The 27922-nt window shown below is 39.2% G+C and overlaps 1 protein-coding gene across 3 annotated transcripts in view; it reads left to right on the top strand.

The window, feature by feature from the left end:
- FCHO2 (FCH and mu domain containing endocytic adaptor 2) overlaps positions 1-27922 on the top strand; it is a 115456-nt gene that overhangs the window by 77714 nt on the left and 9820 nt on the right. For 2 of the 3 annotated variants that reach the window (XM_070233489.1, XM_070233487.1), the window contains 6 exons: positions 4013-4101; positions 9343-9449; positions 13844-13973; positions 18828-18939; positions 22392-22547; positions 22910-23042. In XM_070233489.1, coding sequence (XP_070089590.1) covers positions 4013-4101; positions 9343-9449; positions 13844-13973; positions 18828-18939; positions 22392-22547; positions 22910-23042 — 727 coding nt within the window. The remainder of the gene's footprint in view (positions 1-4012; positions 4102-9342; positions 9450-13843; positions 13974-18827; positions 18940-22391; positions 22548-22909; positions 23043-27922) is intronic. The other variant, XM_070233488.1, reaches the window with a different exon arrangement.

The raw sequence follows: 27922 nt of genomic DNA, 5'->3' as shown, positions 1-27922 counted from the left end.
ATTATTGCTTATTCAACCATGCTTCTCGTGTAATTTGACAAATAAGCCATTAGTATAACATCTCTCTTTTTATAAGAAGAGGGAACAAATCCTTTGAGATGTCCCAGATGCTGTCTCGAAAATCCCAAAGTTATATCCAGGTCAAAAAGACTTCATTTAGAATTTGAATATTTTGGGAAGCCTGTGAAAAATATCAAAAGGTTTGGACAGTTGACCCAATAGGATCACAGATCATTATGAAATAATACTTAAGTATCTATTTGACCAAAGTAAAACGAAAAGGTTTCAAAGGCAAATACAAAAGATTACATGGTTGTAAGCAAAACGTACGTCTTTAATACTAAGAAGACTCAGTTCTCATACGTAATTAAAGACCTGATAGAAACAACCCAGGAAATTAAGAAAGAAAACCTTGTCCTTTCAATACAAAAGAAAGCCAAATTTTAATTTCGCATCAGCTTGTTTTGGTATTAAAACTCATTTTAATAAATTCATTTTAATCTTAGCCGACTTGACCACACGTTAAAATTTCTTTCCCAATATTCCTTTCCACACACCTTCTATACTTTCTTTTTACATTTAGATTTTGTCCTATGTTTTCCTCTTTCCCATTCCAAAATAAGCAGCCTCTCTTTAGGACAAAATTACTTTCTTTTCCCTCAACAAAATGCATTTCCGTTCCTCATACCTTCTTTTATCAAAACACACATCCTACTTTTTTTGCATATGCAGGTGTTTCCTGTATTAATACATATATTGATTAGCATTCTTAGCGCTGGGTCTGGCCCGGTGGTGCAGCAGTTAAGTTCACACATTCTACTTTGGTGGCCTGGGGTTCCTCGATTCAGATCCCAGGTGCAGACCTATGCACTGCTTGGCAAGCCATGCTGTGGCAGGCGTCCCACGTATAAAGTAGAGGAAGATGGGCCCAGATGTTAGCTCAGGGCCAATCTTCTGGGGTAAAAAGAGGAGGATTGGCAGCAGATGTTAGCTCAGGGCCAATCTTCCTCAAAAAAAAAAAAAAAAGGAATTCTTAACCCTTAGAATCTTTAATTCCTAATGAAAAACTAAGAAGTAAGACATTGTGAACTATATTAGCATTTTGCAGCTTGGCAGACTTACCTTTTATAAATTTCTAGAAACGTACCCTTTTTCATAGAAAATTCCTGTGTGTGGCAGAAAAACATGTTTACTAATAGAGCAAATATTTTTAGTTTCTCTGCAATAGGAAGCCAAAAGTAGATAAACATATGTTCAGTAATTAATCGTATTCGGAATAAATTAGATATTCAATGACCATCCATTATTTTAATTTAACAGTGTAAATTTTGATCTTATTTACATTTATTTAAATTATCATCAATTATAGGAAGAATCGTATACTGCATCCAAACAGAAATGGACGACCTGAGCAACTCAGCCAATGAGAAACCGTCACCACCCCAAACTCTTGCTTTTCTCCAATGGACTTTTGTTCAAAACAACCCCTCCCAATTTCCTCCTTTTTCTCTAAAAACTAACGTTCCTCTCCCTTGTTTACTGGATTTGCCTGTAGGAAGGTTTCCCTCAAAACGTTAGATGATTGGGATCCCGTTTTTGAAATTTCCTCTGAAAACTGAAGAAAGTTGCTAGAGTCCTAGCCCTGATTTCTGAAGGACTCTAAAAGCAAAAGAAAGTTGCTGGTTTCCCAGCCCTGATGCCAAAAGGACTCTGGAAACCAAAGACAACTTCTGGATTTTCAGGAAGCCTGAACCCCAAAAGAGACTGTGTTCCCTTCAGAAAATAGCTGAGTACTCACCAAGGACAGTGCCTTGAACCTAAGGACGTAGTCCCTCCCCCGAGAGGACAAAGCCTCTCCTGATCCCAAATAAAGTTTGAGAGCTCAGAAGGCAAAGGGAGGGAGAGCTCAAATTCCAAGAGGAGACTGACCAAACCGAAAGCAGGCGGCCATTCACAGAGTGATGAGCACCAGGGGCTCCGTGCAAGTACCCTGCTGAGTTCTGAGAGCTGTCTCCTCTTGGGGGGTCTTCTCCTTCATATCCCACTTTCTGACATCATATATGTCAACCTTAAAAAATAAAACAGCCAGTATTTTACCAGCAAAACAAGTTTATTCGGGAATAGCCAAAGAATTGCAATTCAGGATATGCGTGACGGACCGTAGGCAAATCCAGCAAACAAGGGAGAGGAATGTTAGTTTTTAGAGAAAAAGGAGGAAATTGGGAGGGGTTGTTTTGAACAAAAGTCCACTGGAGAAAAGCAAGAGTTCAGGGTGGTGATGGTTTCTCATTGGCTGAGTTGCTCAGGTCGTCCATTTCTGTTTGGGATGCAGTATACGATTCTTCCTATAATTGATGATTCTTTCCTGTCAATGGCTTCTTTTGAGGTCTGTAATTGGCTGTCTTCCTGTTGATGTCTTCTTTCTGTTGGGGTCTGTAATTGATTATCTTTTCTTGTAATTGACCTTGAGTGGTACTGTGTGGGAGCTCCCCTTCTGGCCTCCTGACTCCACTTTTAATGTTTTTTTTATTTTCGCACTTGCAAAAGGAGAGGGCTAGAGGACACGTTGCCAGCTCTTCTTAAATAGAAAAAAAATATTTTAAGACAATGTTGCATGGGTCCTTCTTCACTTGTGTATCTATCAGTAAGAATACTTTCTTTTTATGTTTTTTTTGCATAAGTAAAAGTAGGCTTAATTAAATGGATAGCTTAAAATGGTTTGATACTTTTGAAGCGAGGCACTAATTGAGCACAGTGGTGGTATTCATTTGATTTAGCATTTTTAAAGATACATTGTTTAGTGCTTTAAAACTTTGCTTTTAGGAATTATTTATGCAAATGCAATTCTGGGCTTTATCATACAAGGTGTAGTGTGCTTCCATGTAGGTGCATGTTGAGATACTAGGTATGTGCTTATAGATAATTGTAACATTTTCATTATAGCGGGCCTGTTTCCTAAGATTTTTTAAAAATAATGGCAGCTTGATACATTAAAATATTTTAATGGGTATTTTCTTTTTTTTAATACCTTAAATATATACAATTTTTATTTGCCAACCATACCTCAATAAAGCTGAAAAAAAAGAGGTGATGACAAAGGTCAGATGCTTCAGGATCCTCGAGATAGGCATCTTAAAAGGGGTGACTGGAATGAAAGAGAAAGTCAAAGAAAGAGCCAGGAATTGAATCCTGAGAGCGACCAGTCCAGTGGATTCCCAGGGGTCCGGGGGGGAAACCTTTGGTTATGCAGCATGTTGAGTTTTTTGAAACTAGAATATTGATGCTCCTGATGATTTTGTCCGTAGTCTTGGTTCTCTCCTATAAAAAGGCGTGTATGATCCAGACTGTCTTCAAACCACCTCAGGGGCCCAGGCAGTGGGTTGCCCAGAGAGGAATTCCACCCACGCGTGATAGAGCACAGTGATCACGCCTTTAAAGTCTGTATCAGGCCTTTGGGCTAGAGCCACCATTCTGTACTTGAGAAGTACTTTTTAAAAAATCCTTTACCCTTCTTCTTAATCTTTGAAAGGAAGTATGGCCTTATGAAATTTCTACCTGATTTCATATCAGAAAATTAAGACATTTTCTGTCCAAGACTGGGTGCCAAGTCAATCAGTAGACTTGACACTGTTGTAGAATTAAGTAGCTGTGTGTCCTTAGTCAGCTCATTTAGACTCTCCGTGTTGCTTTTCTTCATATGTAAAGCTGAAATCATTATTTGCATTCTGACAGCCCCTAAGCTTGCTAGAGTATGTCACAGTGCAGTCAGTGGGGGTAAATTTTCCCTACTCTCCCCTGCCAGCTTCAGATAATGTTATTGTAGGTTCTTATAGCAATTAATAAATACTTGTTTATTAAATGTTGTTTCTTAACATATTCCATTGATAGACTGTTTAACTTTTTAATCATATATTGAGCCGTTATAATTCTGTGAAATAAAAATAAGTGACTAGATTTTATACTAATAAAATATTCCTTTGTTAAAATCCTTATTTTTAAAATGTTATGGCAGGAAAGGGACCAGTGATTTACTGGCTTGGGACCCCCTGTTTGGACCATCTCTTGATGCCTCTTCAGCTTCACTGACTTCATCATCATCAGGTAAAATATATATGTGTATATTTTTAAATTTTTAAACTGAGGAATATAGTAGTTACTTTTTTTCTAGTTGATTTATTCATTAGTTGTATGTAGTACTTAATGATCAAAATTTTTTTAACTTGTCCTCTTGATTATATTGCCAGATAAAAGTTTTATACTGGTTTTGTTAACTTACATTAACACTTTTTTTTCATTTATATATTTATTTCTTGGCATCATTTTCATATCAATGTCTAAATAATTCTTATTGTTTACAGATAATTCAACCACATAGATGTGCATTAATGTTACCAGTCCTTTCTTGATGAACGTTCTGGTTGCGTGTAACTTTGTAGGATTATGAACATCCATGGATGCAATGAAGTTTGTGCACACCTCATAATCTCCTCATAAAGATTTATTAGTACAAGATTTATGAGTCACAAGATATGCCCATTGATACTTAGTGCCAAACTGCTTTCCAGAAAGGCCTTAAGCGCTTCCCAAGGAATGTATGAAAGAACTTGAATGCTTTTTTAGTTATTGTTTTTGCAAGAATATGTTTCTCTTTTCTTTAAAATATAAAAATCCCATTAGCCAACCCTCAAAGCAGGAATCAAAAGTGCGTATTTAATAAAACCACTGCTTTTTCAAAGCAAGAAAATAAAATCTCTGTAAGTTGGTCTTCACCCTCCTCTGGGGCTTCAGAAATGCCGTTGCTATTTGGGGCTGAGGGAGCGCTGGAATAGTGGGGCGAGAACTGGAATTGCTCGAGCTCCTGCCCTTGGGCTCTGCTGGGAGCTGCGCACATTCGTTCAGTTTCTCCTCACTACCTGCTGCAGGAAATCCTTGTTATTGTCCTGTTTTATCGATGAAGAAAGGAAAGCTTGAGAGGATCAGAAACTTGTCGAAGATCGTACAACTAGGAAAGGAGCGTAGGTTCAAACGTAGATCTTACTAATTCTAAAATCTTTGTTCCATTCACACCCTCTGTGGCACATTAACAAAACAATAAACGTGTTGAAACATTGTATTATTAATAATAAAATAAACACTAGGATATAAAGTTAGACTGGGGAGAAAACTAGTATTTTAAACAATTATAAGTGACTTTTCAGCAGCCTTAGCCTGAAACAGCTTGGAATTCTGCAGGGAAGGTCATCTGTCCCTGATGCTCGTAAGACAGTGAGAAACGCCAGCGGGTAGTTGAGTGTCTTCTGAAGGCATTCCAGCCTTTCTCAGTGGGCATTTGCTACTGTTTAGTTCAATAAAACTAAGCTTCCCAATAGATAAAGAAAGCAGTTGTATAGGAGGAGCCGAAGTTGTTGTTAAGGTCTCTTTTTTGTTTAGTAAAAAAGTCAGAATGGTGTTTTGTTTTTAGAATGAAGAGGGTCCTAAGTAGTGTTTTTTATTTTGTTAATATTCTTTTATGGATTATTTTCTTAAATCTTTAATAAAAATTTTCACATCATATCACAGAGGCTTTAAATTATATAGACGTTTCTTTATAACTCTGCCCTTTCTTTCCTGCTGTTTTCTTTAGCATAATCTCTCTCTTTTCAAAAAAGATTCTTCCTCTTGCTACCTGTCTAAGGAATGTTTTGCCCATATTGCTTCCAATTTCAGGTAGAAAATGTATTTTCTCATTCATTGGTCATTTGGTGTTTAATAGCTTGGAAATGATAAAACATTTATTAACGTTTTCCTATTTTTTAAAAAAATTCATTTTGCTATGCATTTTCAAACCTTTCTAGCTAGTCTGAAAAATGTCATAAATTATTTTGCCCTTTAAAGCATGTTAGTGATGTTGAAGAGAGATAATTATTCTGTTAGACAGTAATTTTTGTCTTTGCTTGAACAGAATATAATTATTGACCAAACTGATGGATACGTTATCGTGATCTCCTGTTTTGTAAGCCTCTCCCTAAGTGAAATTGTAAAATGGACATTTTCTCTTAAATTTTCTTCCATCTCTCTTTGTAATGCACTTCTCCCTCATCTTAACGGCTACTCAAGCACCCATTTTCACATTTTAGCAAGGCCCAGGTTGTCAGATGATTCCCTGTTCTCGTTTGTCCCTTTCACCATTTTCATCCATTAGTGGCCTCCTTTCAGCTAAAGCAGTCTGAGAAAGTGGCTCCAGCCGTTCCGTTAACAACTGATATGTTAACCCTTCCAGTGTTGTTAGATGTTTAAAAAGGGTGCTCACAACTTGGTACACAAGCAGTTTCAGTTGCCTCTTCTACCGTGTAGACTATAAACAGACGTTTCTATACAGATATTTAAATTTTAATATAAATAGCTCATCCCTCCCTCCTCTTTGGTAAGTGCTGGTCTGGACCGTTTCTTCTCTGCCTGTGGATTAGTTGAGCACTTGTGCTCTGCACAACAGTCCCTGGAGTTAACTTTTGAAAAATATTAGGCTGGTTTCTAATATTAACTCCAAAACTGATTTAGTCTCTCCTACTTCCCCTGACAGTTTTAAGTTTTATCACTAGCCACTCAGGCACTTTGTTGAGTAACACATGTACACAACTCTGTCACTTTGACACCTTGTCAAATCTTTTTAGACTTTTACTAGCTGTTAGAGTTACTTTTTGCTCTTCTGGGAAACAGGAATAATGCTGACTTTATATATTTCTGGACCTTCACTTTCACTCATATGCCTTGTAAGTTTCTTATGCTTATACTTGTTTTCCTCATTTAATATAAAGTTTGAGCTCATGCTTTTGTTCCATGTAGTATTAAATTTTTCTAGTTTTGAGTAATTAAAATAACATTAAACTAAAGCAAGGTAACCATTTGGCTGCATAGATTTATATTTTAGTTCTAGACTTGTCCTCTTGCTTCTAGTTTTCGGTTGCTTTCCTGTCCTTCAGCTGACCTTCAAGAGCAGAATAGGGACTCTGCTTTCTCTCCTACTGATTTGCCTGGATGTATAATTGAATCTTTCCTTGAAACCAGGTCAGATTCTAGGTCTAGAAAGCCTGCCACCAGTCTCTTCCACCTGCCCTCTGTAACAGCACCACCAGAGAGCACACATTTCCTTTTGCTTCGTGGTTGCACAGTCAGTGGGTTTCCCCTGCTGATGAACTTGTTACCATTGCTCACTGGGTGGAGCTCAGAAGGCATTCCAGAGATTGCATTGTAAAGCTCAAAATACCTTTGGGTTTCCTGATGCTTTGGATGAGAAATCTGCCAACGGCTGCTTCTCTGAGGATCGCAGTGACCTTTCCCATGTTACATGTCCTGAAAAATGATGACCGAAGAAGCTAACAGTGCTGCTGATTTCCTTCTGGGTCTTCCTCGTTACTTCTGGAGGCCAGAACAGGCTCTGCCTTGGTTCAGATAACGCATGGCGTGGGAAGCATGCATTGTCTTCCTCTCAGGTAGTGTCAGAGGGCAGATCTAGATTAGCTCTCATCTTCTCTGCTTTTGTACTTTATAGGTCACTTCATATTTCTTGAAATACTGTATCTAGCAGACATTTCTTAGAAGCGAGCTCTACCTCTACTATCACCACAAATGAAAACACAATTAAGACACTTAAGCATGTGAACAATCATGGTAATCTCCTTCAGAGGCTTCGAGAAGCAGTACCTAATTGGCATATACAGTAGATTCATTTATAATTTATAAATGTGTTCATTTATACTTAGTACATTCATTTATAAGCAGTGGTGTTAAGTATTGTTGTTAGCTTTCCTCAAAAAGCAAATTTTGATTATTTAAAGGAGCTGAACTTAACAGGTCTGTCAGGCTTGGTCTGAGTCAGTCTAAATGCCATTTGGACAAGCCACGTGATGGATAACGAAGCTTCAGGTGTAAATGTCTCTACTGTGTTAACTCTCTTGCCAGCTTAAAATGACTTGTCTTGGTTAGTGCTGGTTTCGTTGGTAGTGGACCTTTCTTTAAAGTACATGTGTCCTAGCCCAGGGAAGTGTGATGGCCCTCCAGCTGGTGCACATTTCTTCTGGTGGACAGCTTAAAGTAGGAGGGCAGCGTGAGAGGACTGGTGCTGACTGGAAGAAGGCAGCAGCCTTACGATCTACATTTGATTTATTATCAGCTTTTTATAGTTTTCTTGGAGCAACCTGAACTGTGCTTGCATCTTTTATCCCTTCATATGATTCACTTTCTAAATGGTTCCAAGCCCCCACACATTTGTTTTCACACCTGCCTTTTCCTTAGGTCTCTTCCTACCACCTCTGTGCTCTTTCCTCTCATGCCTCCGTTCCTCCATTGCAGACCAGCGGTCCTCAGCCTTCCTGTCCGTTTCCCCATGTATATACTTAGGCCCATTCATATGTTTTTAACTTTACCTGTCTGTGATGTAGAGAACTTACTGAAATATATTTCTTCCCATCCATATTATATTCTTCAGTCTGAATTGTAGCCCCATCTTTTAGAATGGACCAAAGGGATTTGAAAGTCATTTTAATTAGTTAATTTAAAGATGATTTAAACATATTTACTTCCATTCTTCACTCTTGCTTTGATTATGCTAACACATTTGTAACCTTTGATGATGTACACTTGAATTTCATTCATTAATTTCTACCACGAAGAGAGTTATTTTTATTAGGCATCCTGAGGTTAGTTAGTATTTCTGATTTTAAAAATTGTAAAATTTGCAAATGGCGTTGAAAAACAGTGAGCACTGAATTTTTACAGGATTTAGGAAAAGTTAAGATATTATTTTCTATACTCACCAAAAATTAATTATAGTGATTTGGGGAAATTATTTTAGTAAACTAATAAGATATTTTTAATACTTTAAATTATCACAAAAAAATGTTACAATGTGGTTCAACTTAAAAGTTAAATTACAAGTTTAATTAAGGTGTTTTATTTCGAGTTCATGTTATTATTCTGAAGATGTTGCTGCAAATGTGTTGGTCTTGCATTACTGTCTGTAAAGTAGATGTATTGGCAATAAACTGAAGATCTTGGCCTTAAATTGGTTTATTCTCACTGGATAATTTGTCAGATTTAATTTTTTATATGTATAAATAATTAAGAATGCAATTTGTATTCTGTGTGTCAGTTTTATTGAAAAGTTAATGATTTTTTTCAGGAATATTATTGGTAGCTTTGAAAAAAGCATACCTGATAGATTCTCAGTATTTCAACAAATATCTATAATCACATTTTAAAAAACCTCATGAGAAATGAGCTTTGAATCGTAACAGTTCCTCCAATGTCTTTATGTAAGGATTGCTGCACACTAATGATTTTCTTCACGTTCTCTTTCTCGCCCAGCAGCCAGGCCCACAACTCCTCTTTCTGTAGGCACCATTGTCCCGCCTCCAAGGCCTGCGTCCAGACCAAAGCTTACTGCAGGCAAACTCAGCGGCATTAATGAAATAGTATGTACTCAGGTGGTGGTGTTTTTAAATTGTAACTGTTTTGATTTAAGATGCAAATGGTATTTTTCTGTATGCCCCTTTACAGTTAAGTGTTGCCGTTTTCTGCGCGTCTTCAGAGTATAGAAAAGTTTCCCAACGACATGTCCTTCCCTCCCTGTATCATCTGAGGGTTCGGACCTGTGTAGCAAGACGTGGTGCAGGAGGAAAGAGGCTTGCTAAGAAAGTTGCCACGTTATAAAGATACCATTCAGTACCCATTGTTTAAAATTAAGAAGCAGTTTTCATATAATTCTGCTTAAAGTCAAACCTTAAGGGAGAGGTGATGGCCTGTCCTTCAGCCGTACGAGTATGCTGCCGGGAGAGTCCTGGAGGGCATCCGCTCCAGCCTTCTTTATGTTTACTTGAGGAAACTGGCATTCACATCACTTAGTTGACTTGTAAAAAGGACATGATTGCTTAAGAAAAAAAGAGAGAGGAAAAGCATTGGTGTTCACAAGTTGTCAAATAATAGAAGAAAATGCACGGGTCCTGTTGCAGTGAGGCTGTCCCAACCAGGCTCCTCGCCTCGGTTCACTGGGCTGTGCTTCAGCGCCACGCTGACTGCCAGCAGTAAGTTTCTAGCAGTCCAGTTGGATCTTCTCTTTCCCCTGATAAGACGTCTCCAGCGGTTCCCCGTAATCCATGTGGTTGAACTTCTTAGCTAAAGGTACAGGGCTCTTAATGAAGTTGCCTCAGCAGCCTGCATTACCAGACTGACTGTCCACCCTGGGTTCCAGCCACTCGAAACTGTCCACAGACACATCGTGCTCTTTCATCCATGTCTTCTTATTGTTCTCCCTCAGTTTTCTGTGTAGGAAACTGCGCTCTTTCTTTATGACCCAGCTAAATGCACTACTGTGGCAAAGCCCTCCGTGGTCATGACTGCCCCAGGGGTTAATCCTTCTCTTCCTTACACCCATAAACTCTGCTCAGATTTCTCTTAGTGCACAAGGCACATTGTACATGGTTTTTTTGTGTGTGTTCTCCCCAGACTATGCTTTAGCCTTTTTCATATCCATAATACTTTGTATACTGCCTGCCACGTGGTACATAGTTATGGAGTGTTTCATCAATGAGTGAAGAGGCTTGAACACCAGGTGTTGAAATGGTGCTATCTTTCTTTTACCCCCGTCCCAATGAGCAGGCTTAATAGAGGTGGAATGACAGACTGACAAGCTGCCAAGGGGATGGTTATTACTTAAGCAATGTAAAAATTTCCACATCTTAATAACATGAATTTTTTCCTGATTACAAAAGCAGTGCATGATCATGTTGTAAAATTTGGAAAATAGAAAAAGCTGAAAATAAAAATTCTTCTATATTTAACCACCCAGAGATAACCACTGTTAATATTTTTATACATATCCTTTCATTGCTTTTTGAACGCATACACATTTATCCAGAGGCAGTAAAATATGGTTGTTAAAAGCACGAGCTTAGCCACTAATCACCTGAGCAACATTAGGTGAGTTATTTATTCGGAGTTTCAGTTTTATTCTGGGTAAAATGGGCTTATGATAATAGGTTGTGAGACTTAGATGAGTTAATATATGTACAACACTTAGAATAGTGTCAAGTGCAATTGCTCAGAAAGTTAGTTACTGTCAACGGCATGTGTATGTTTTTACATACAAGGTCATACCTTACATATTTTTTATTGTTCACTTGAAAATATTTTGGGAATGTGTTTTTATATCATGAATTATTCCATAGTTTTCGAACTTCTTTAAAATGGTAGAATCCTTTCCCAAATAATTTTCAGTTGTAAGTCTACTAAGTACGTAAAAGTGGGACTTACATAGTTGAATGCTTTGCATCACCCTTCACTCCCCGCCCTAGCCTTGAGCCTTTCTAGAAACCGTCCTCTGAGGGCCTCAGGGAGCACCGCTTGACGTGGCTGCAGAGCGTAAATGCTCTGTCTTCTACACCACTGTCAGCATTACATTTCCAGAAGTTTTTAGAAATTTGACTGACATTTCGTTTATTTCCAAGTTTTCATCATAAACAATGTCTTAATGAGTATCCTTATATTTACTTCTTTGCAGATGTTATTTCCTTAGTAAAATAAAAAAAGTTTTAAAAGTGAAATCCAAGAACTAAATGGTATGCACATTTTTAAGACTCTTGATGATTATTGCTATATTGCCCATCAGAAAGGGTATGCGGATTTGAATTCTCTCCATCTGTACATTGGAGTGTCCTTGTCCTTGCATGCTTGGATGTGCATTTTTCTAGAGAGCCTTCGCTTCTTAGGGTCTGTAACTACATCCTCCCCAACTCCTACAGAGAACCCCTCGTTGTTCTAGCGCAGTGATTCTCAAAGTGTGGTCCCGAGACCAGCAGCATTAGCATCACCTGGAACCTTGGTAGAAAGGCCATTTCTCTGGCTCCAACCCAGACAAACCAGAAATTCTGGAGAGTGGCCCAGCAGTTGTGTTTTAACAGGTCTTCCAAGTGGTTCTGATGCATGCGAATATTTGAGAACCACTGTTTTTAAGCAGTGCTGCCCAATAGAAATACAATGCAAGCAACCTATATAATTTTAAATTTTCTAGTAGCAACGTTAAAAAAGTAAAAAGAGTGATATTAATATATTTTATTTGACTCAGTATATAAAAATATCATTTTAACATGTAGTCAATATAAAAATTATTGAGAGTTTACAATCTTTGTGTGTGTGTGTGCTAAGTCTGTAAAATCCACTGCATATTTTACACCAACAGCTCATCTCAGATTTGAACTAGCTGCATTTCAAGTGCCAGTGGCTACTGTATTGGACAGTGCCATTCTAAAATAAAAGAAAACCACTTGAGAAAAGAGCTGTTTGTGCCTTTTCCTAAAAAAAAATTCCTAAAAAAGTTTCCTAAAATTTACATTCCACATTGTAAAAATGGCCACATATTACTGGTCACGAGGCCATGTTGCCACAGGAGAAGTGTCCCCCACACTAGTTGATAAGACTTTTGCAAGCTTGTGAGTTCCTGATGAGCTGTTGCATGCAGTATTTGTTTGGCTCAGGTTCTGCGCCACCTCGATCTGTATACATACACAGCTGCAGTTTTACCCCTTGCTGTATTTTTTCAACCTACTTTCCATAATAATGAGTTATCAAAAAAACGTTCTCTGGACCTGAATAGTTTAAAGATAGTTAATTGGGGTGAGGGGGCAGGGGTTTACTAATTGTCAAACACCCTGGGCAGTATAATCTTACCTTTTATAGAAGTATATATCTGTAAATTTATATTCCTGCTGTGAGGTTGACTGATTTTAGTGTACAGATGCTTATGGAGTTTTGTTTGCCTTTTGTTTTTCATGTCTCTGAAGTAACTGAGGACAGGAACAGTGTCGTTCTTGTTCACTGCTTTGTATCTCATCCCTAACCCATGGCCTGACACATAGTAGGCACTAAATAAATATTGCATTCACTTAATACTTTAATAAGCAGGGAAAGGTTATTTTTAATTAAACAAAATATGCCTTATTTTAAAAAGTGAAACACCTCAGGAAGTGTTGCTAATGTATTATTGGAACAGTTAGGAATTTGGAAGGGAAAAAAAAATCCATCCACCAGGGTAAAAGATGAATGAATTGGAATTATCTTTTTTTGTATTTATTTTTATGTTTAACTAGAAGAGTGTGAAAAGAGTAGAATTAAGATTTTCTCAGATCTCTGTATGGGGCAAACTTTCTCAATGAGGAAACATTACAAGGGATTGTAAAGGAAAATGTGGACAGATTTCTAAATACCAAAAGTAGAGGGGTCACAGTACTTAGGGAGAAAATATTTTCAGCAAATAAAACAAGAAGTTAGTGAAAGCTCATGTGGTAGAGCCCTGCCAGGACTAGATCAGACACAGCTAATTCAGACAGCTCCTAAAAGGGAACACCAATTTTGTTTTTGTCTGTCAAATTACCTAAAAGGTTTTAAAAGTTATTGTTTTCGCTTCTTCTAAGACTCATCTGTTCCTTGCTGACAAGGGTGCAGAGCAGTGTTCTCCACTGTAGGCCTAGGGGGAAAGGAGTAACCCTTTGGGGAAGCAGTCTGGCAGTATGCATGAAAAGCCTTCATACTGTTTAATGGTTTAACTTCTGAGGATCTGTCTTAAGCATGCTTTCTGAAGCACAGAAAACGTTTTATGAGTTTTCTCTTGACAGCATTATTTTAAAATATCCTTTTCAGTGCTTAATATGTTCTTGAAAATGATTTGACCTATGGCATCTAGTTGTGTTATAAGAAACACAATAAGTAAGTTTGGTTTAGTATATTAAAATTAATCTTAGCTGATATCTAAAACTCTTTTCTGATAATGGAGTTGTTGCCTTAGCGTTTTGGTAAGTAACTTTTTGTTTCCAAGCCTAGGCCATTCAGCCCACCTGCAGCTTCCAGTACCAGCCCGCCTCCTGCCGCCCCGCTAGCGCGGGCAGAAAGCTCTTCCTCCATCTCCTCTGCGGCTTCCCTGAGTGCTGCCAACACTCCAACAGTGGGTGAGTGCTTGTCGTCCAGGACGCGTGAAAGTTCCAGCCAGGGTATCATCGGGCTGAATGTTGTGGTGTTGAGTTTTTTAATGGGCTGGTAAAGAATTTAACTGTAGAAATTTTGGTTTTCTGGAAACACACCTGGCATCAAACTAGCCACATTTTCCTTTATCTTTCAAAGTCTGTATTATCTGAATAAGGGGATTTTAACCATGGTTAGCATTGTTAAAAATGCAAATGTATAAACCGCTGACCAGTGTAAGTATTTGACCAAAGTATAATGCAGTTCTTTCTACTGTGAGTTGATAGTTGCATTCCTAAGAAAATTTGTTTTGAAAACAGTTGATTCAAAGAAAGAAAGGGGTTTTGTGCTTGCAATGTATTATTTTTTTCTACAAAAATTTAAAGCACAAAGACTTAAAAGTAGATATTAGGGCATAGCTGTATAAACCTAAACCTCACCAAACTAATCCAGTATTTTATTACATCTAGATTTTGCTCAAGAGTTTTTTCTGTCATCGCCTTTATCCAGTTCTTCCTACACATTCTTATTACTTTTCTGACCCAACAAGAATAAACAAAGCACAAAGCCACTTGAGCAAAACACCTGTGTTTTGGGAACAGCAACTTCTTCTCATGGTTGTAACTGCCGTCATTGCTGCCGTGCCTAAGTAGTAATGAGTGTGTTGTTGATGATGCAAATCTCTGATGTGCGCTCACTGAGATCATTCCGCAGTGCTCAGTGTGTGCTCCTTGGCCCTGCAGCATCTGTCTGTATCACTTGGGGACTTAATAGAAATGCAAACCTTTTATATCAGAAGCTCTGGGAGTGGGGTTAGCAGTCTTAGAAGGTGGTTTGGATGCATGGTGAGTTTGAGAATCACAGCTTTCATTCAGCTGATTTAATTATGTCAAATTTGATTTGTTAAAACTCACACAGGAGAGTTGTGTGTGTGGCCATTTTAAAAATGGCGTAAGTAATATAACCTAAAATGAGATAAAAAATGATTTGATTTCTAAATGTCTGAATGTGATGGTTCTGTGTCTTTTTTTTTTTTTTTTTTTGCTGAGGAAGATTCACACTGAGCTAACGTCTGTTCATCTGTTGCCAATCTTCCTCTTTTTGCTTGAGGAAGATTTGCCCTGAGCTAATATCTGTGCCATTCTTCCTCTATTTTGTATGTGGGATGCCACCACAGCATGGCTGCTGATGAGTGGTGTAGGTCTACGCCCAGGATCTGAACTCAGGCCAGTGAAACAGAGCTTGCCAAACTTAACTCCTAGGCCATGGGGCCAGCCCCAGGCATCTTGTTTTATATATCTTTGTGAACAAAGCATTTTTCCCATCTTTTAACTTTATGTAAACAGAATATATCAATAAGTTTGTCTTTTTGTTTGCTATGATGAGCACTTTATTCTTATATTTTGTTTGTAGTGTATATGTGGTTTTGTTAATTGTTGATTCCGCAGAATCCATATTTTAGTAATAAAAAACAGATGGGTCCTATCAGAAATCAGGCAGGTGGTCTGGGTGACCAAAATTAGCGTCAGTTCTTTTCCATTATCTTGTGATGGAAACTAATTTTGATTGAGTTGGTACGTATTTGTTTTTGGTTTGAGCCAAGACTGGCAATAGGAGAGCCACAAGTAGATGAGAATGATGATGCAGACAGGATTTTGTTCAACAAAGGTTCTTTCAATTCACCTGGGGGGCCCTGCCCCGTGGCTGAGTGGTTAAGTTCGCGCGCTCTGCTTTGGTGGTCCAGGGTTTCGCCGATTTGGATCCTGGGCATGGACATGGCACAGCTCGTCAAGTCCTGCTGAGGCGGCGTCCCACGTAGCACAACTAGAACATACAACTACGTACCGGGGGACTTTGGGGGAAAAGAAGTTTGGAAACAGATGTTAGCTCAGGTGCCAATCTTTAAAAAAAAAAATTCACCTAGAAAGTCCTTTCTTTACTATGATGCTTATTCAGCTGTTTAGATTTAAGTTTTTGATTCTTCTTGTTTCTTGAAAATATTTTCTTTTCCTGCAATATTTTGTTTTATTTAAATATGATAGAAGATGATAATTTGATTGGGACACTCTCTGACATTGAAAAGCACTGTGAGACTTCACAAGGTATTGTATCAAAAGGGAATGTATGTGTTGACTAATGATCCTAAAGCATATCTAAAATACTTGGTCTATTTTTCCTTTTCCAGCAATGTATGGTGTCTCAGAAATCAAGAATAACTCTAAGGTTTAACTGTCTCAATTTTGTACTAATTATGTCCAGTTGCTGTATAGGATCCATTGATATCAAATCCTCAATTATAAAAACATACAATATTTGGATTATCTCTCATCTCCCTCTTCTTCTCTCCTCAACATTAAGAAATATCAATAAATCTTATCTCTAAAGCTATCAGAACCAGAGAAAAAGTGATTAGAGAAGCAGAAAGAATATGTCACTTAAAAAAAATTGTAGTATCTAAACTACCAGAGCAAAGGCTGCTGTGTGAAAACCGTGCATCTTGTGAGCTGAGATGAGAGGCGCAGAGGCCGGGAAGGGCTGGGAGTGCACCTCTGCTTTCACTCCTGAGCCCTAAGGCATTCCAGAGAATAGCCATTGACTGGACAGGAGGGCGCCCCACCTTACTTCAACTTTGTAAGCTTTCTGCGTTTGCAGAACATACAGTTGTTTAAATATGGAACAATTAAACCAATATTGGAGTGCATGCTATCCTTATAAAGAACACAAGGAATTTTTTATTTTTAAAAACTGATTTATTCTGTATAGTTTAAACGTAGACTTCTGTAGAGATTTAAGTACATATTTCTTATGTCAGACATGTTTTTAAAGAGTGCATGTGCAATATGATCTTGAACAGAGAACAAAAATAGAAAATACAGAAGGGGATATGCCAAAATGTTAAGTGGATTTTGAGGTTTTCCCCTGCTTTCCAGTACTTTTATTTGCCAATATTTCAATTATGGGCATAACAATTTACAAGGGAACTGTTTCAAGGATTCTCATTTTATATACCCAAATTGGATAATTGAAAAGAATAACTTTGTAGGTTTCTTTTGATTTTTAATGTCAAATCAGTAGCAGACACAGTACATATCCATTTGTATGCATTATATAAGGGAAAACATTAATTTCACATTCAAGAGACTCTAATTTCTTTTAATAAAAAATTATTACAGCCTCATCTTTCTCTGAAAATGTGCATTCCTGAATTTCCTGAACTAGTGACCTTCTAGTTTAGAACAATATATTTTTTTAAAAGTTGATTAAACTAATTTAGATTTACAGTGAAGTTTTCCCAGTGCACATGTATTTGCACGATTGTAATGAGTGAATTTATTGTAAGTCTGCTTTTTTTCACTTAACATTTTCTTACTCAAATCTCTAAAGCTACTGTGTCTTGATCAGGCTCTTATCTTTCACTTCTCTCTCTCGCCTGATCCAAAGTTGAATCCCTGCCAACAGTCTCGGGTCCACCCTGTGTTCAGAATGATCTTACTAAATGAAAAATGTAGTCATGTTTCTCTTGAACGTTTTCAGCAGTTTTTAGTGACAAAAGGGTAAAATTAAAGGTCCTTCATGCCTGATTTGGGTTGTAAACACTTCTCCAGACACATCTTCATGTCCTTTCATCATTCCAGCCCATCCTTCACCCACAAAATATGCTTTCACTTTGCAAAACTACTTGTGGTTCAAAAAGACACCATTTTTTTATGGCTCCTTAGCGAAGTGTGTGGCACATATTAGTATTTAGTAAGTAGTAGCTATTTTGATTTTGCGAATAAATTTTTATATTATTGAGTTCTTAATTTTCATGTAAAATTTTAAATTGTCTTATTGAGGGGATTGCTTTTCTCAGTGGCCTAAAAGCAGCAGTTCTTGTTTCCATGTATTTTTAATCACTGAGCTATTTCTCTAACTATGAAGAACCTTCGAGATCAAAATTCCTTCCAAATCTTCAATACCACAAAATCTTCTTGGTCTCTAAAGCTAACAAAAGATCTTTATCACTATTTGTAGGATCTCAGTGTAGTAGTGAGGCAGAGAAGGCCGCAATTGTCAGAATTAATACTCCAGGTACCTCAAAAGTAGCTCAGTCTTTCACTGTAGGTAATCCATCTGAAATAAAAATATTGATGGCTATGAACATAGTTAGCACTTATATAACAAAAGCATACATTCAAATTTCAGAGATTTTTATATGTTGACCTACATTATTCATTTTTTTCCTTTAAAAACACTGACCTTTATATGATTTGACTCTAAAGGTGTCTTATCTAAGTGAACTTTATGTCAGGAATGTTATAAAAAAATAACGTTATTAGTCATTTATTGAGGCAAGGGAGTGTGGGAAAATAATACTAGCATCAGACAAGAGGAGGTAAGAGAGTTACCATAATAATAATGACACCTTCCACTGCTCCATTAGCAATAGCCAACAGATGGAGACAGCTTAAATACAAAAATCTACCTTGATGCCCCACAGTGTGCGATTGGTAGAGTCTGAAAGAATTTAGTATCTGGATGGTGTTGAAGCCGTGTTTTAGTAATTTTACCTCTTCAGGTGAAAGGCTTTTTCCTTCTGACATTTCTTAACCCAACCCTTTGTGGCGTTCCATTTTAAAGAAAAATCAGTGTGACGTGTTTTCCTGATGTTGAATCTGTCCTTTTTATTATGTTCCAATATGATTTATGCTCCATTTCTTAACCTCCAGACTTATACTTGGGGCATCATTGAAACCAGTAATAGAGTCATTTGTGACAAGCTAACATTGTGAATCCACCTGCCTTGGTATTAAATAAATGTCTTTCTGTAGGATTTAACAAATGAATTGTATGTATTCTAGGTGTGTCACGAGGTCCCAGCCCTGTCAGCCTTGGAAGTCAGGACACCTTACCCGTGGCAGTCGCCCTTACAGAGTCTGTGAATGCCTACTTCAAAGGAGCAGATCCCACCAAGTTAGTTTTAAAAAGATAGACGTGTGTGTGTGTGTGTGTGTGTGTGTGAGAGAGAGTTATGTGGGGAGAGGGGGCTTAGTGGTAAATTTTAAGTTCTATTTTGATTCTGTGTAGATTAGAGTTTTCTCTTATTTGTTTACCTGCTTTTTGCTATCAAATATAGTCATTTTGGAATGGGCTTTCAGAGCAGTAGTGATGGGTGTTTCCCGGTTTATTTGCTTTCTTGTTTAGGCTTTATGACCATTATGCCACATCTGCTGTTCGATGTATCTGTGGAGCAGGATGATGGCAGCTGACCTAGATGAGGACAGGACTCTGAGTCTTGGCCTGCTGTATACTTGGGTGGAAGAGTGGTGTTTGCCAGGGAGACCTAGGATGCATGTTAAAATGCAAGACTTTGGAGGATTAGTTTAATCTCCTTTTAAGAAAATGATATTTGGGTGAATGGCCACTCCTACTTTTCATGCGTAACATTATTCACTCAACATATGTTCATTCATCAAATATTGGAGCACTTACTGTGTGTGAGACTGTTAGAAGCTTGCGTTATCATGAGAGAAACAGTTTATTAGTTTATTCGTTTTTCTCTGGAGAGAACTTTGTTTACTAAAGTATCCTCGGCACTTATAACAGAGTCTTACACATAGCAAGTGCTCAAATATTTGATGAATGAATGTATATTGAATGAATAATGTTATGCATGAAAAGTCGGGGTATTAATATAGCTGTGAAGGAAAATAAGCCAAGGTAAGTGGATAGAGAATTACAGTAGAGGGCTACTGTTTTAGATGGAATGATCAGAGAAAACCTCCTTGAGGTTAATTGGAGGAGATATTTGTGAAGGAAAATAAGCCAAGGTAAGTGGATAGAGAATTACAGTAGAGGGCTACTGTTTTAGATGGAATGATCAGAGAAAACCTCCTTGAGGTTAATTGGAGGAGATATTTGTGAGACGTTGAGGCGTAAGCCAAGTACATAGCTGAGGGAAGAACATTCCAGTGAGAGTAAGGGACTGAGGCAGAGGCAAGCTTGGTATATTCAGAAAAAGGCCGAGAGTAGCATGTTGCTGAGTGGGAGTGAGCAAGGAGGAATGCAGCCAAAGGCAAATCCACAGAGGGGCCGGGTCAGGTTGCATGTTGGAGACCACGGTAAGGAGTTTCGAGTTTATTTTGAGGGAGGTGAGAAACCAGTGAGCAGAGGAGCAATGAGGCTCCTTATGTTTTGAAGCAGCACTCTGGCTGTTGTATGGAGAAGAAATTGGAAGGGGCAAGAGTAGATGCAGAGAGAGAGGGTTAACCACAAGTCCAGGTGAGAGATGGTGGCTTGTGTAAGGGTGTCAGCAGAGAAGATGGTGAGCAGTCATGAGATGCTGAATGTATTCTGAAGCAGAGTTGTCAGGATTTGCTGGGGGAGTGGATTGCTGAGTTTGAAGTACTTATTAAGACAACTTAGTGGAGATGTTGAGTTGATACTTGAGTACGTGATTCTGGAGTTCAGAGCATAGGTCCAGGCTAGAGATAAAATATTTAGTAGCTGTTAATTTGTATATAATACTTAAAGCCAGGAGCCTTAGGGAGTAGAGAAGAGACCGGGTGCGAACTAAGTCCTCCCCCCACGTTTAGAAGCAGGAAGATGAGAATGATGCAGCGGAGGAGTTCGAGACCACAGACAGCGGGCGGCGAGGAGAGAACCAGTAGAGCAGTGTCCCAGAGACGGAGCGAGACTGCCGACAGGTCAGGGAGGGCGGCCCTGGACAGATGCAGAGGCCATCGGTCCTCCTCCACAGTGCAGGGTCGGGAGGAAAGCCTGACTGGAGGGCTTCAGGCAGGAGATGCTGCAAGTGTAGACAAGTGTATCTGGAGAGGGCAGATGCAGACAACTCTTTCAGGATGTTTTGCTCTAAGTGGAAGCAGAGAAATGGAGTGGTAGCGGAGAGAGGTGGTAGAATCAGAGAAGGGCTTTATTAATTTTAGTTTTTGTGGTTTTAAAGATGAAACACATTTCAGCATGTCTGTATGCTAAGGGGAAAAGATGCAGTGTTTACGGAAAATATTGAACCGCAGGAAAGAGAGGGGACAGTTGCACGAGTGAAGTCCTTCCATGTGTGAGAGAAGATGAGCCTCAGTGCAGAAGTGATAGGCTGATCGTCTGTTCACACAGCAGGGATGGCAGAGGGGTGGACGCAGCGTCGGGTAAATAGGAGTTCAGTAGTGAGAGTAGGAAGAAGTTCTTTTCTGATTTTAAAGTAAAGCCATGGGCTGTGAGTTGGGGGAGGGAATATTGCAGGTTAGAGGAGAAAGGAGAAGGTATGAAGAGAGCTAGGGAATGGAGTCGAATTGCCAGGTAACACTGAGGGCCCAGTGGAAGGTTTCAGCCGCGTGGCAATGTGTTTCTCTAGTCACGTTCAGCTGTATAGATATAGGTGGGGGGCTGGATTTAGCCAAGACCGTGTTTTGCATCCAGGCACAGGCAAGTGAAAGAGGGTTCGTGTAGTAGACTGTATATAATGATGGGCCAGGAGACCCCAGAGGAGGAAAGGAGGATGCAAAGGAATGAGTAAAGGTTGGCGACAAAGCGGTAGGAACAGTGAAGTGTGCAGGTTTTATGATGTTGGGGGATTGTCGGAGATGCCGTACTAGACAGAATGGGTTGGAAAAATAGGAAGGGGCAATTAGATGAGAGGAGTGGGGAGTCTGAAATTGAGGTTATGGAGGGGCTGCAGCATGGCCAGGGTGGGCTGAAAGACAGGATCGCTGGCAGTAAGGGGCTGCAGAACTGGGTGACCACAGTATTGAAAGGATTATCTGTGTGGATGTTGAAATCACCCCAAATTGTGATAGTGGTCGTGCCGAGACAGACTGACAGTGACTGAAACTTTCAGGAAATGAAAGGGAGTGTAGAGGTGACTTGAAAGGGATTGATTGGGTAGTGAGTAGTAGTCTGATGGTACGCATTCCAAAAGAAGCAAGTGGCGTTTTAGGGAGGAAGAAAGTTTCAGGAAGGGAGAAGGATTGTAGAATTGGAAGAGGCAATGAGGGGCAAAGACAACATCTACCACTGCCACCATCAGGCCCAGGACTTTGTGGAGTTTGGAGGGAAGAAATACCTACAGCTGGGGACAGTGTTACTAGGGAAGCAGTGACCTTACAGCACAGCCAGGGGATGGGTTCAGCAAACAGATGGAGGAACATTATCAGTGTGCTTGCATTTGTGTTGGGAGTTTAATTCTAAGAAAAGATGATGCTAGATGAGGAGGCCCTTTCACATAGAATCATGTTTTATAATTAAATTGAAAAAATAAAGCATCCATAATTATGATAAAAGATTTTTATATGTGCGTGTGTGTGCACGCGTGTGTATATATAAAGTCCTTTTTAAACCAAATATGCTCTAAATGGAGATGAAAGCACCTTATTTAAACCATTTAAATTTTTCAAAATCCCCTCTTTCAGGTGTATTGTGAAGATCACTGGTGACATGACAATATCGTTTCCGAGTGGAGTTATCAAAGTCTTCACTGGCAATCCGTCTCCCGCCGTGCTGTGCTTCAGGGTGAAAAACACCGGCAGACTGGAGCAAATTCTTCCAAACGCACAGCTTGTGTTCAGGTTTGTGTACTTCTGTTTTGAAGGTGAAATTTCTTCTTAAGAAATTTTTCTTTCTTTGAAGCAATAATATTTCAATTTGAAGACAATACCAAAGCTAGCTATTGTGATTAAACAGCCTTGTGCTGTCTTGTTTTGTTTTGGGTCGTGGTCATAGTTTTTGTTGAGTCCTTCTCTGCTCTCCATCTTCTCATCTTTCAGACAAGTTCTGCTACGTTCCATTCTTTATCCCCTAACTTTTGTTTTCCCTCATCCCACCTTTTGGTTCATTTCTGCTAGTCTTTCTCAGGTCACCAAATTACTACCCAGTGGCAAACGATAAAGATAAGTTAATAAAATAACAAAAATATTTCTTATACATACAGTGATCCATCACAGTGTGATTCTAACACAAAAGATTTTTGGATGAACATGCAAGCTGTTACTATCTACCTCAAGAAGCTTTCAGAGCAAAATCCAGCTGCTTCTTATTATAATGTAGATGTGTTAAAGTATCAGGTGAGTGTCGCATCATTGTAAAACTCCTAAATTAAAATATTAACAAATAGAATCTCACAGATTATTGAATGAATGTCGTGGCCAAATGAGGTTCATTCCAGAAATGCAAGGATATTTCAAAATCAGAAAATCTGTTAAGCTTATGGAGACTGTGACCAATTTGATCAAATTAATCTATTCCTAATTAAAATACTATTTAAATATAAATACGTGAATGTGTCCTTAACCTGAAAAGACCAGCAGCAATTCCTAAATAATAATGCAATTCCTAAAGCAATCAATTAAAATAAGGAATGGTAGACACCCATTATTTCTGTTAATGTGTAAGATTTTTCTGTATGTGTTAGTACAGTTAGACTAGAGAATAAGAGGTAGTAAATATTGGCAAGGGACCAAAATTATCATTATTTACAGGGGATATTCATAGTCCTAGAAAACTCGAGAATTGATTGAAAAACTATTTGATATAGGAGAATTTAGTAAAGTGGTCAGTTTAAAAACTAATACAAAAATTAATAGCTTTCGAAACACCTAGTTAGGATAACTAATGGACGAGAATTTCACAATAAAAAAACTAATTAGAATTGGAGAGGTGGTCTAAGACGGCGACGTAAGAAGACACTGACTCGCGGCCTCCCACGGATGTACCGAGTCTACAGCAACGTGCGGAACAGTTCTTCTGAAAAAAATCCCAAGCTAGCTGAACAGCTCCTTCACGTCAATAAATGGGGACAGGGCCACATGAAGGTGGGGAGGAGAGGCTGAGACGTGGTCTCGCTGTGAACCCCACCCCTAGTGTGTGACCCACAGTCGGGAGGAAACTCACAAACCCAGAGTTTCTCCCTGAGGAGCAAAGTGTGCATACCCCACATCAGGCACCTCAGCTTTTAAGACCTGCACCTGAGAGATGAGCCTCCAAAAGATGGGGCTTTGAAAACCAACAGGGCTCATGTCGATGAGATTCAAAGGGCTATAGTGATCTGAGATACGGCTCTTGAGGGCTTGCGCACGGATTCACCCCAGGGCTCTGCGCAGAAGCAGCCGTTTGGAAAGTGCCAGACTTCATGTGAAAGAGAGTCATTTGCTAACCTTAAAGCATCAACTTGAGTGGCTGGGCCTGTGGGATTCTCTCACGGATAGAGGGCTGGCAGGCACCACTTTATCACTCTCCCTCTACTTTGCTGAAGCTGGCAGGTGCCATATATTTTCTTTTTTGCTCTATGCTTTTTTTTTTTTTAACCTCTAGACTTGTTATTTTCCTGGCGGATGCCATCTTTACCCTCCAACCCATGGGTGCCATCTTTGTGTGCTCCCTCTACCTTGCTAAAGCTGGCAGGTGCCATCTTTTTTTTTTTTTTTTTAACTCTAGACCTTTTTGTTTTCTTCCTTGGTAGGTTCCATCCTCTAGCTCTCCCTCTGCCATGCCCGTGTCTCCTAGAGGGGAGCTTTTACACCCATCTGGTGCCCCGGGTTTTGCTGCTGTAGCCCAAGGGACACCCCTTGATCACCTGGCTCTGGAGGCCAGGGAGGTCTTGCATTCCTGGGTCCCATGGGACTGTGACGATGGGAGAGAGAGATCTTGGCAGGCAGCCACCCCCCGGGCATTGCACAGAGAGAATGAAACACCCCACATTCACTTGTCCTGGAGCTTCACCCTGAGGGCAGGCTCCAGGTCAGGCACATGTGTAGGGGCTATGGAGGTGCTCCCAGGGAACAGAAGCTGGGGACACCATCTTTGCATTCTCCCTCTGCCTCACTCCAGCTTGCTGGTGTCTCCCAGAAAGGAGCTTATACACTCGGCTGGAGCCCCAATTTTTGTGACTGTCACCCAGGAGAGACCTCCAGATCACCTGGTCTGGTGGCCATCAGGGCTTACACTTGCAGTGCCACAGGACTGTATAGTTTGCATACTTCAAAAGCTGCTGCCTGAGGGGGCCAGCCTGGTAGCACAGTGGTTAAGTTCACATGTTCTGCTTTGGTGGCCTGGGGTTGGCTGGGTCCGATCCCGGGTGCAGACCTAGGCACTGCTTATCAAGCCATGCTGTGGCAGGAGTCCCACATATAAAATAGAGGAAGATGGGCACAGATGTTAGCTCAGGGCCAGTCTTTCTCAGCAAAAAGAGGAGGATTAGTGACAGATGTTAGCTCAGGGCTAATCTTCCTTAAAAAAAAAAAAACTGCTGCCTGAGGTTCTGCCTTCCAATCAGCCTGCATTGAGGTGCTCACCGAGATCCTCCCCCTTGGGACACTGACAGGTCTTTGCACACCCTCAACTACTGTGAGCCACTAAAAATAAAAGAGGCTGCTTGAACAATCACAAAGGTTTGAGAGATAGCCAAGAGCTAGGGCAGGGTTGAACAATAAGGTTCATCTCCTACATGAGGCTACCCCTTCAAGACTAGGAGGGGTGGCTGTTTCACCGAATGCCTAGGCACCAACAGAGTCAAAGAAAAAGGGGAAACAGGAATATGTTCCAACAAAAGGACAAGTGAAAACCTCAGAAAAAACTAATGATAACAGACGTAAGTGATTTACCTGATAAAAAGTTCAAAATAATAGTCATAAAGATGCTCACTGGACTTGGGAGAGGAATAAATGACGCAGTGAGAATTTCAATGAAGAAATAAAGCATAAGAAAGTACCAAACGGGAGTCCCAGAGCTGAAGAATACAATAACTGAACTGAAGATACACTGTGCTGGGGGCTTCAACAGCAGACTAGATCAAGCAGGGGAAAGGGTCAGGGAGCTCAGAGAGGGCAGAGGAGCTCACCCACTCAGAGCAGCAAAAAGAGAAAATAATTCTAAAATGTGAAGACAGCTTTAGGGACTTATGGGACAAGATCAGGTAGACTAACATTCACATCAGGTCCCAGAAGAAGGAGAGAGAGAGTGGGGCAGAAAATTTATTTGAAGAAATAAAAGCTGAAAACATCCCTAACCTGGGGAAGGAAACAGGCATCCAGATCCAGGAAACCCATAGAGTTCCAAATAAGGTGAACCCAAGGAGACTCACACAAAGACATTATAATTAAAACTTTGAAAGTTAAAAAGACAGAATCTTAAAAGCAGTGAGAGAAAAACAACTTGTTACGTACAAGAGAACCCCATAAGACTATCAGCAGGTTTTCCAAGAGAAACTTTGCAGGCCTGGAGGGAGTGGCACAATACATTCAAAGTGCAGAAAGATAAAAACTTCCAACCGAGAATCCTCCATCCAGCAAAGTGAAGGAGAGAGAAAGGATTTTCCAGACAAGCAGAAGCTGAAGGAGTTCTTGAACATTAAAGCAGACTTACAAGAAATGTTAGAGTGACTTCTGTAAGCTGAAAAAAGGCACTAATTAGGAATAAGGAAGCAAATGAAAGTATAAATTCCACTAGTAAAGGTAAATATATAATAAAGGTAGTATGATGGTCAAAAGACAAAAATAGTAAAAATAACTACAGCTACAATAATTAAGGGCTGCACGGATAAAAAGATGTGAAAAGTGACATCAAAAACATAAGATGTGATGGAGGAGAAAAAGTGTAGAGCTTTAGAATGTGTACAAATTTAAGTTATTATCAACTTAAAATGACTGTTATATATATAGGTTGTTATAGGTAAGCCTCTTGATAACCACAAAGCAAAAACCTGTAGTAGATACATAAAAGATAGTGAGAAAGGAATCTAAGCATTCCACTAAAGAAAGTCATCAAACCACAAGGGGAGAGAGCAAGAGGAGAAGAAGGAGAAAGAGGAACTACAGAACAGCCAGAAAACAGGCAACAAAATGGCAGGAAGTATATACCTGTCAATAATTACTTTAAATGTAAATGGACTAAATTCTCCAATCAAAAGACACAGAGCGGCTGAATGGATAAAAAATCCAAGACCCAAATAGATGGTGCCTACAAGAGACTCCCTTCAGGTGTAAGGACACACAGACTGAAAGTAAAGGGATGAAAAAAGATGTTCCATGCAAATGGAAGCCAAAAGAAAGCTGGGCTAGTGATAGTTCTATCAGACAAAAAAGACTAAAACAAAGACTGTAATAAGAGACAAGGGCATTACATAAGGATAAAGGGGTCCATCCAACGAAAGGAGTTAACATTTGTAAATATTTACACACCCAACATAGGAGCACCTAAATATTTAAGCATATATTAACGGGGAGAAGTAGACAACAATTCAGTAATAGAGGAGTTTAATAACCCACTTTCCTCAATGGATAGATCATCCAGACAGAAGTCAGTAAGGGTACATTGGCCCTAAACAACTCATTAGACCTGATGGACTTAACAGATAGATACAGAACATTCCATCCAAAAGCAGAAGAATACACATTTTTCTCAAGTGCACATGCAACATTATCCAGGATAGATCATATGTTAGGCTGCAAAACAAATCTTAATAAATTTAAGAAGACTGAAATCATATCAAGCATCTTTTCTGACCACAATGACTATGAAACTAGAAATCAATTGCAAGAAGAATTCCAGAGAATTCAAAAATATGTGGAGATTGAACAACATGTTACTGGACAACCAGTGGGTCAAGAAGGAAATCAAAAGAAATTTAAAAAATACCTTGAGACAAATGAAAATGGAAATACAACATGCCAAAATTTATGGAATGCAGCAGAAGCAGTTCTAACAGGGAAGTTTATAGTGATAATTGCCTAATTCAAGAACCAGAAATCTCACATAAACAACCTAACTTTATACCTCAGGGAACTAAAATGTGAAGAACAAATGAAGCCCAAAGTTAATGAAAGGAACTAAGGAAGATCAGAGCAGAAATAAATGAAATAGAGACAAACAGACTGGAAAAGATCTATCAAACTAGGAGCTGGTTCTTTGAAAAGATAAACAAAATTGACAAACCCTTAGCTAGACTGCC

Source organism: Equus caballus, chromosome 14 (genome assembly GCF_041296265.1).
Source record: "Equus caballus isolate H_3958 breed thoroughbred chromosome 14, TB-T2T, whole genome shotgun sequence".
NCBI classification, from domain to species: Eukaryota; Metazoa; Chordata; class Mammalia; order Perissodactyla; family Equidae; genus Equus; species Equus caballus.
The sequence above is the reverse complement of the archived record's forward strand: the minus strand, read 5'-3'. Positions and strand labels throughout refer to the sequence as shown.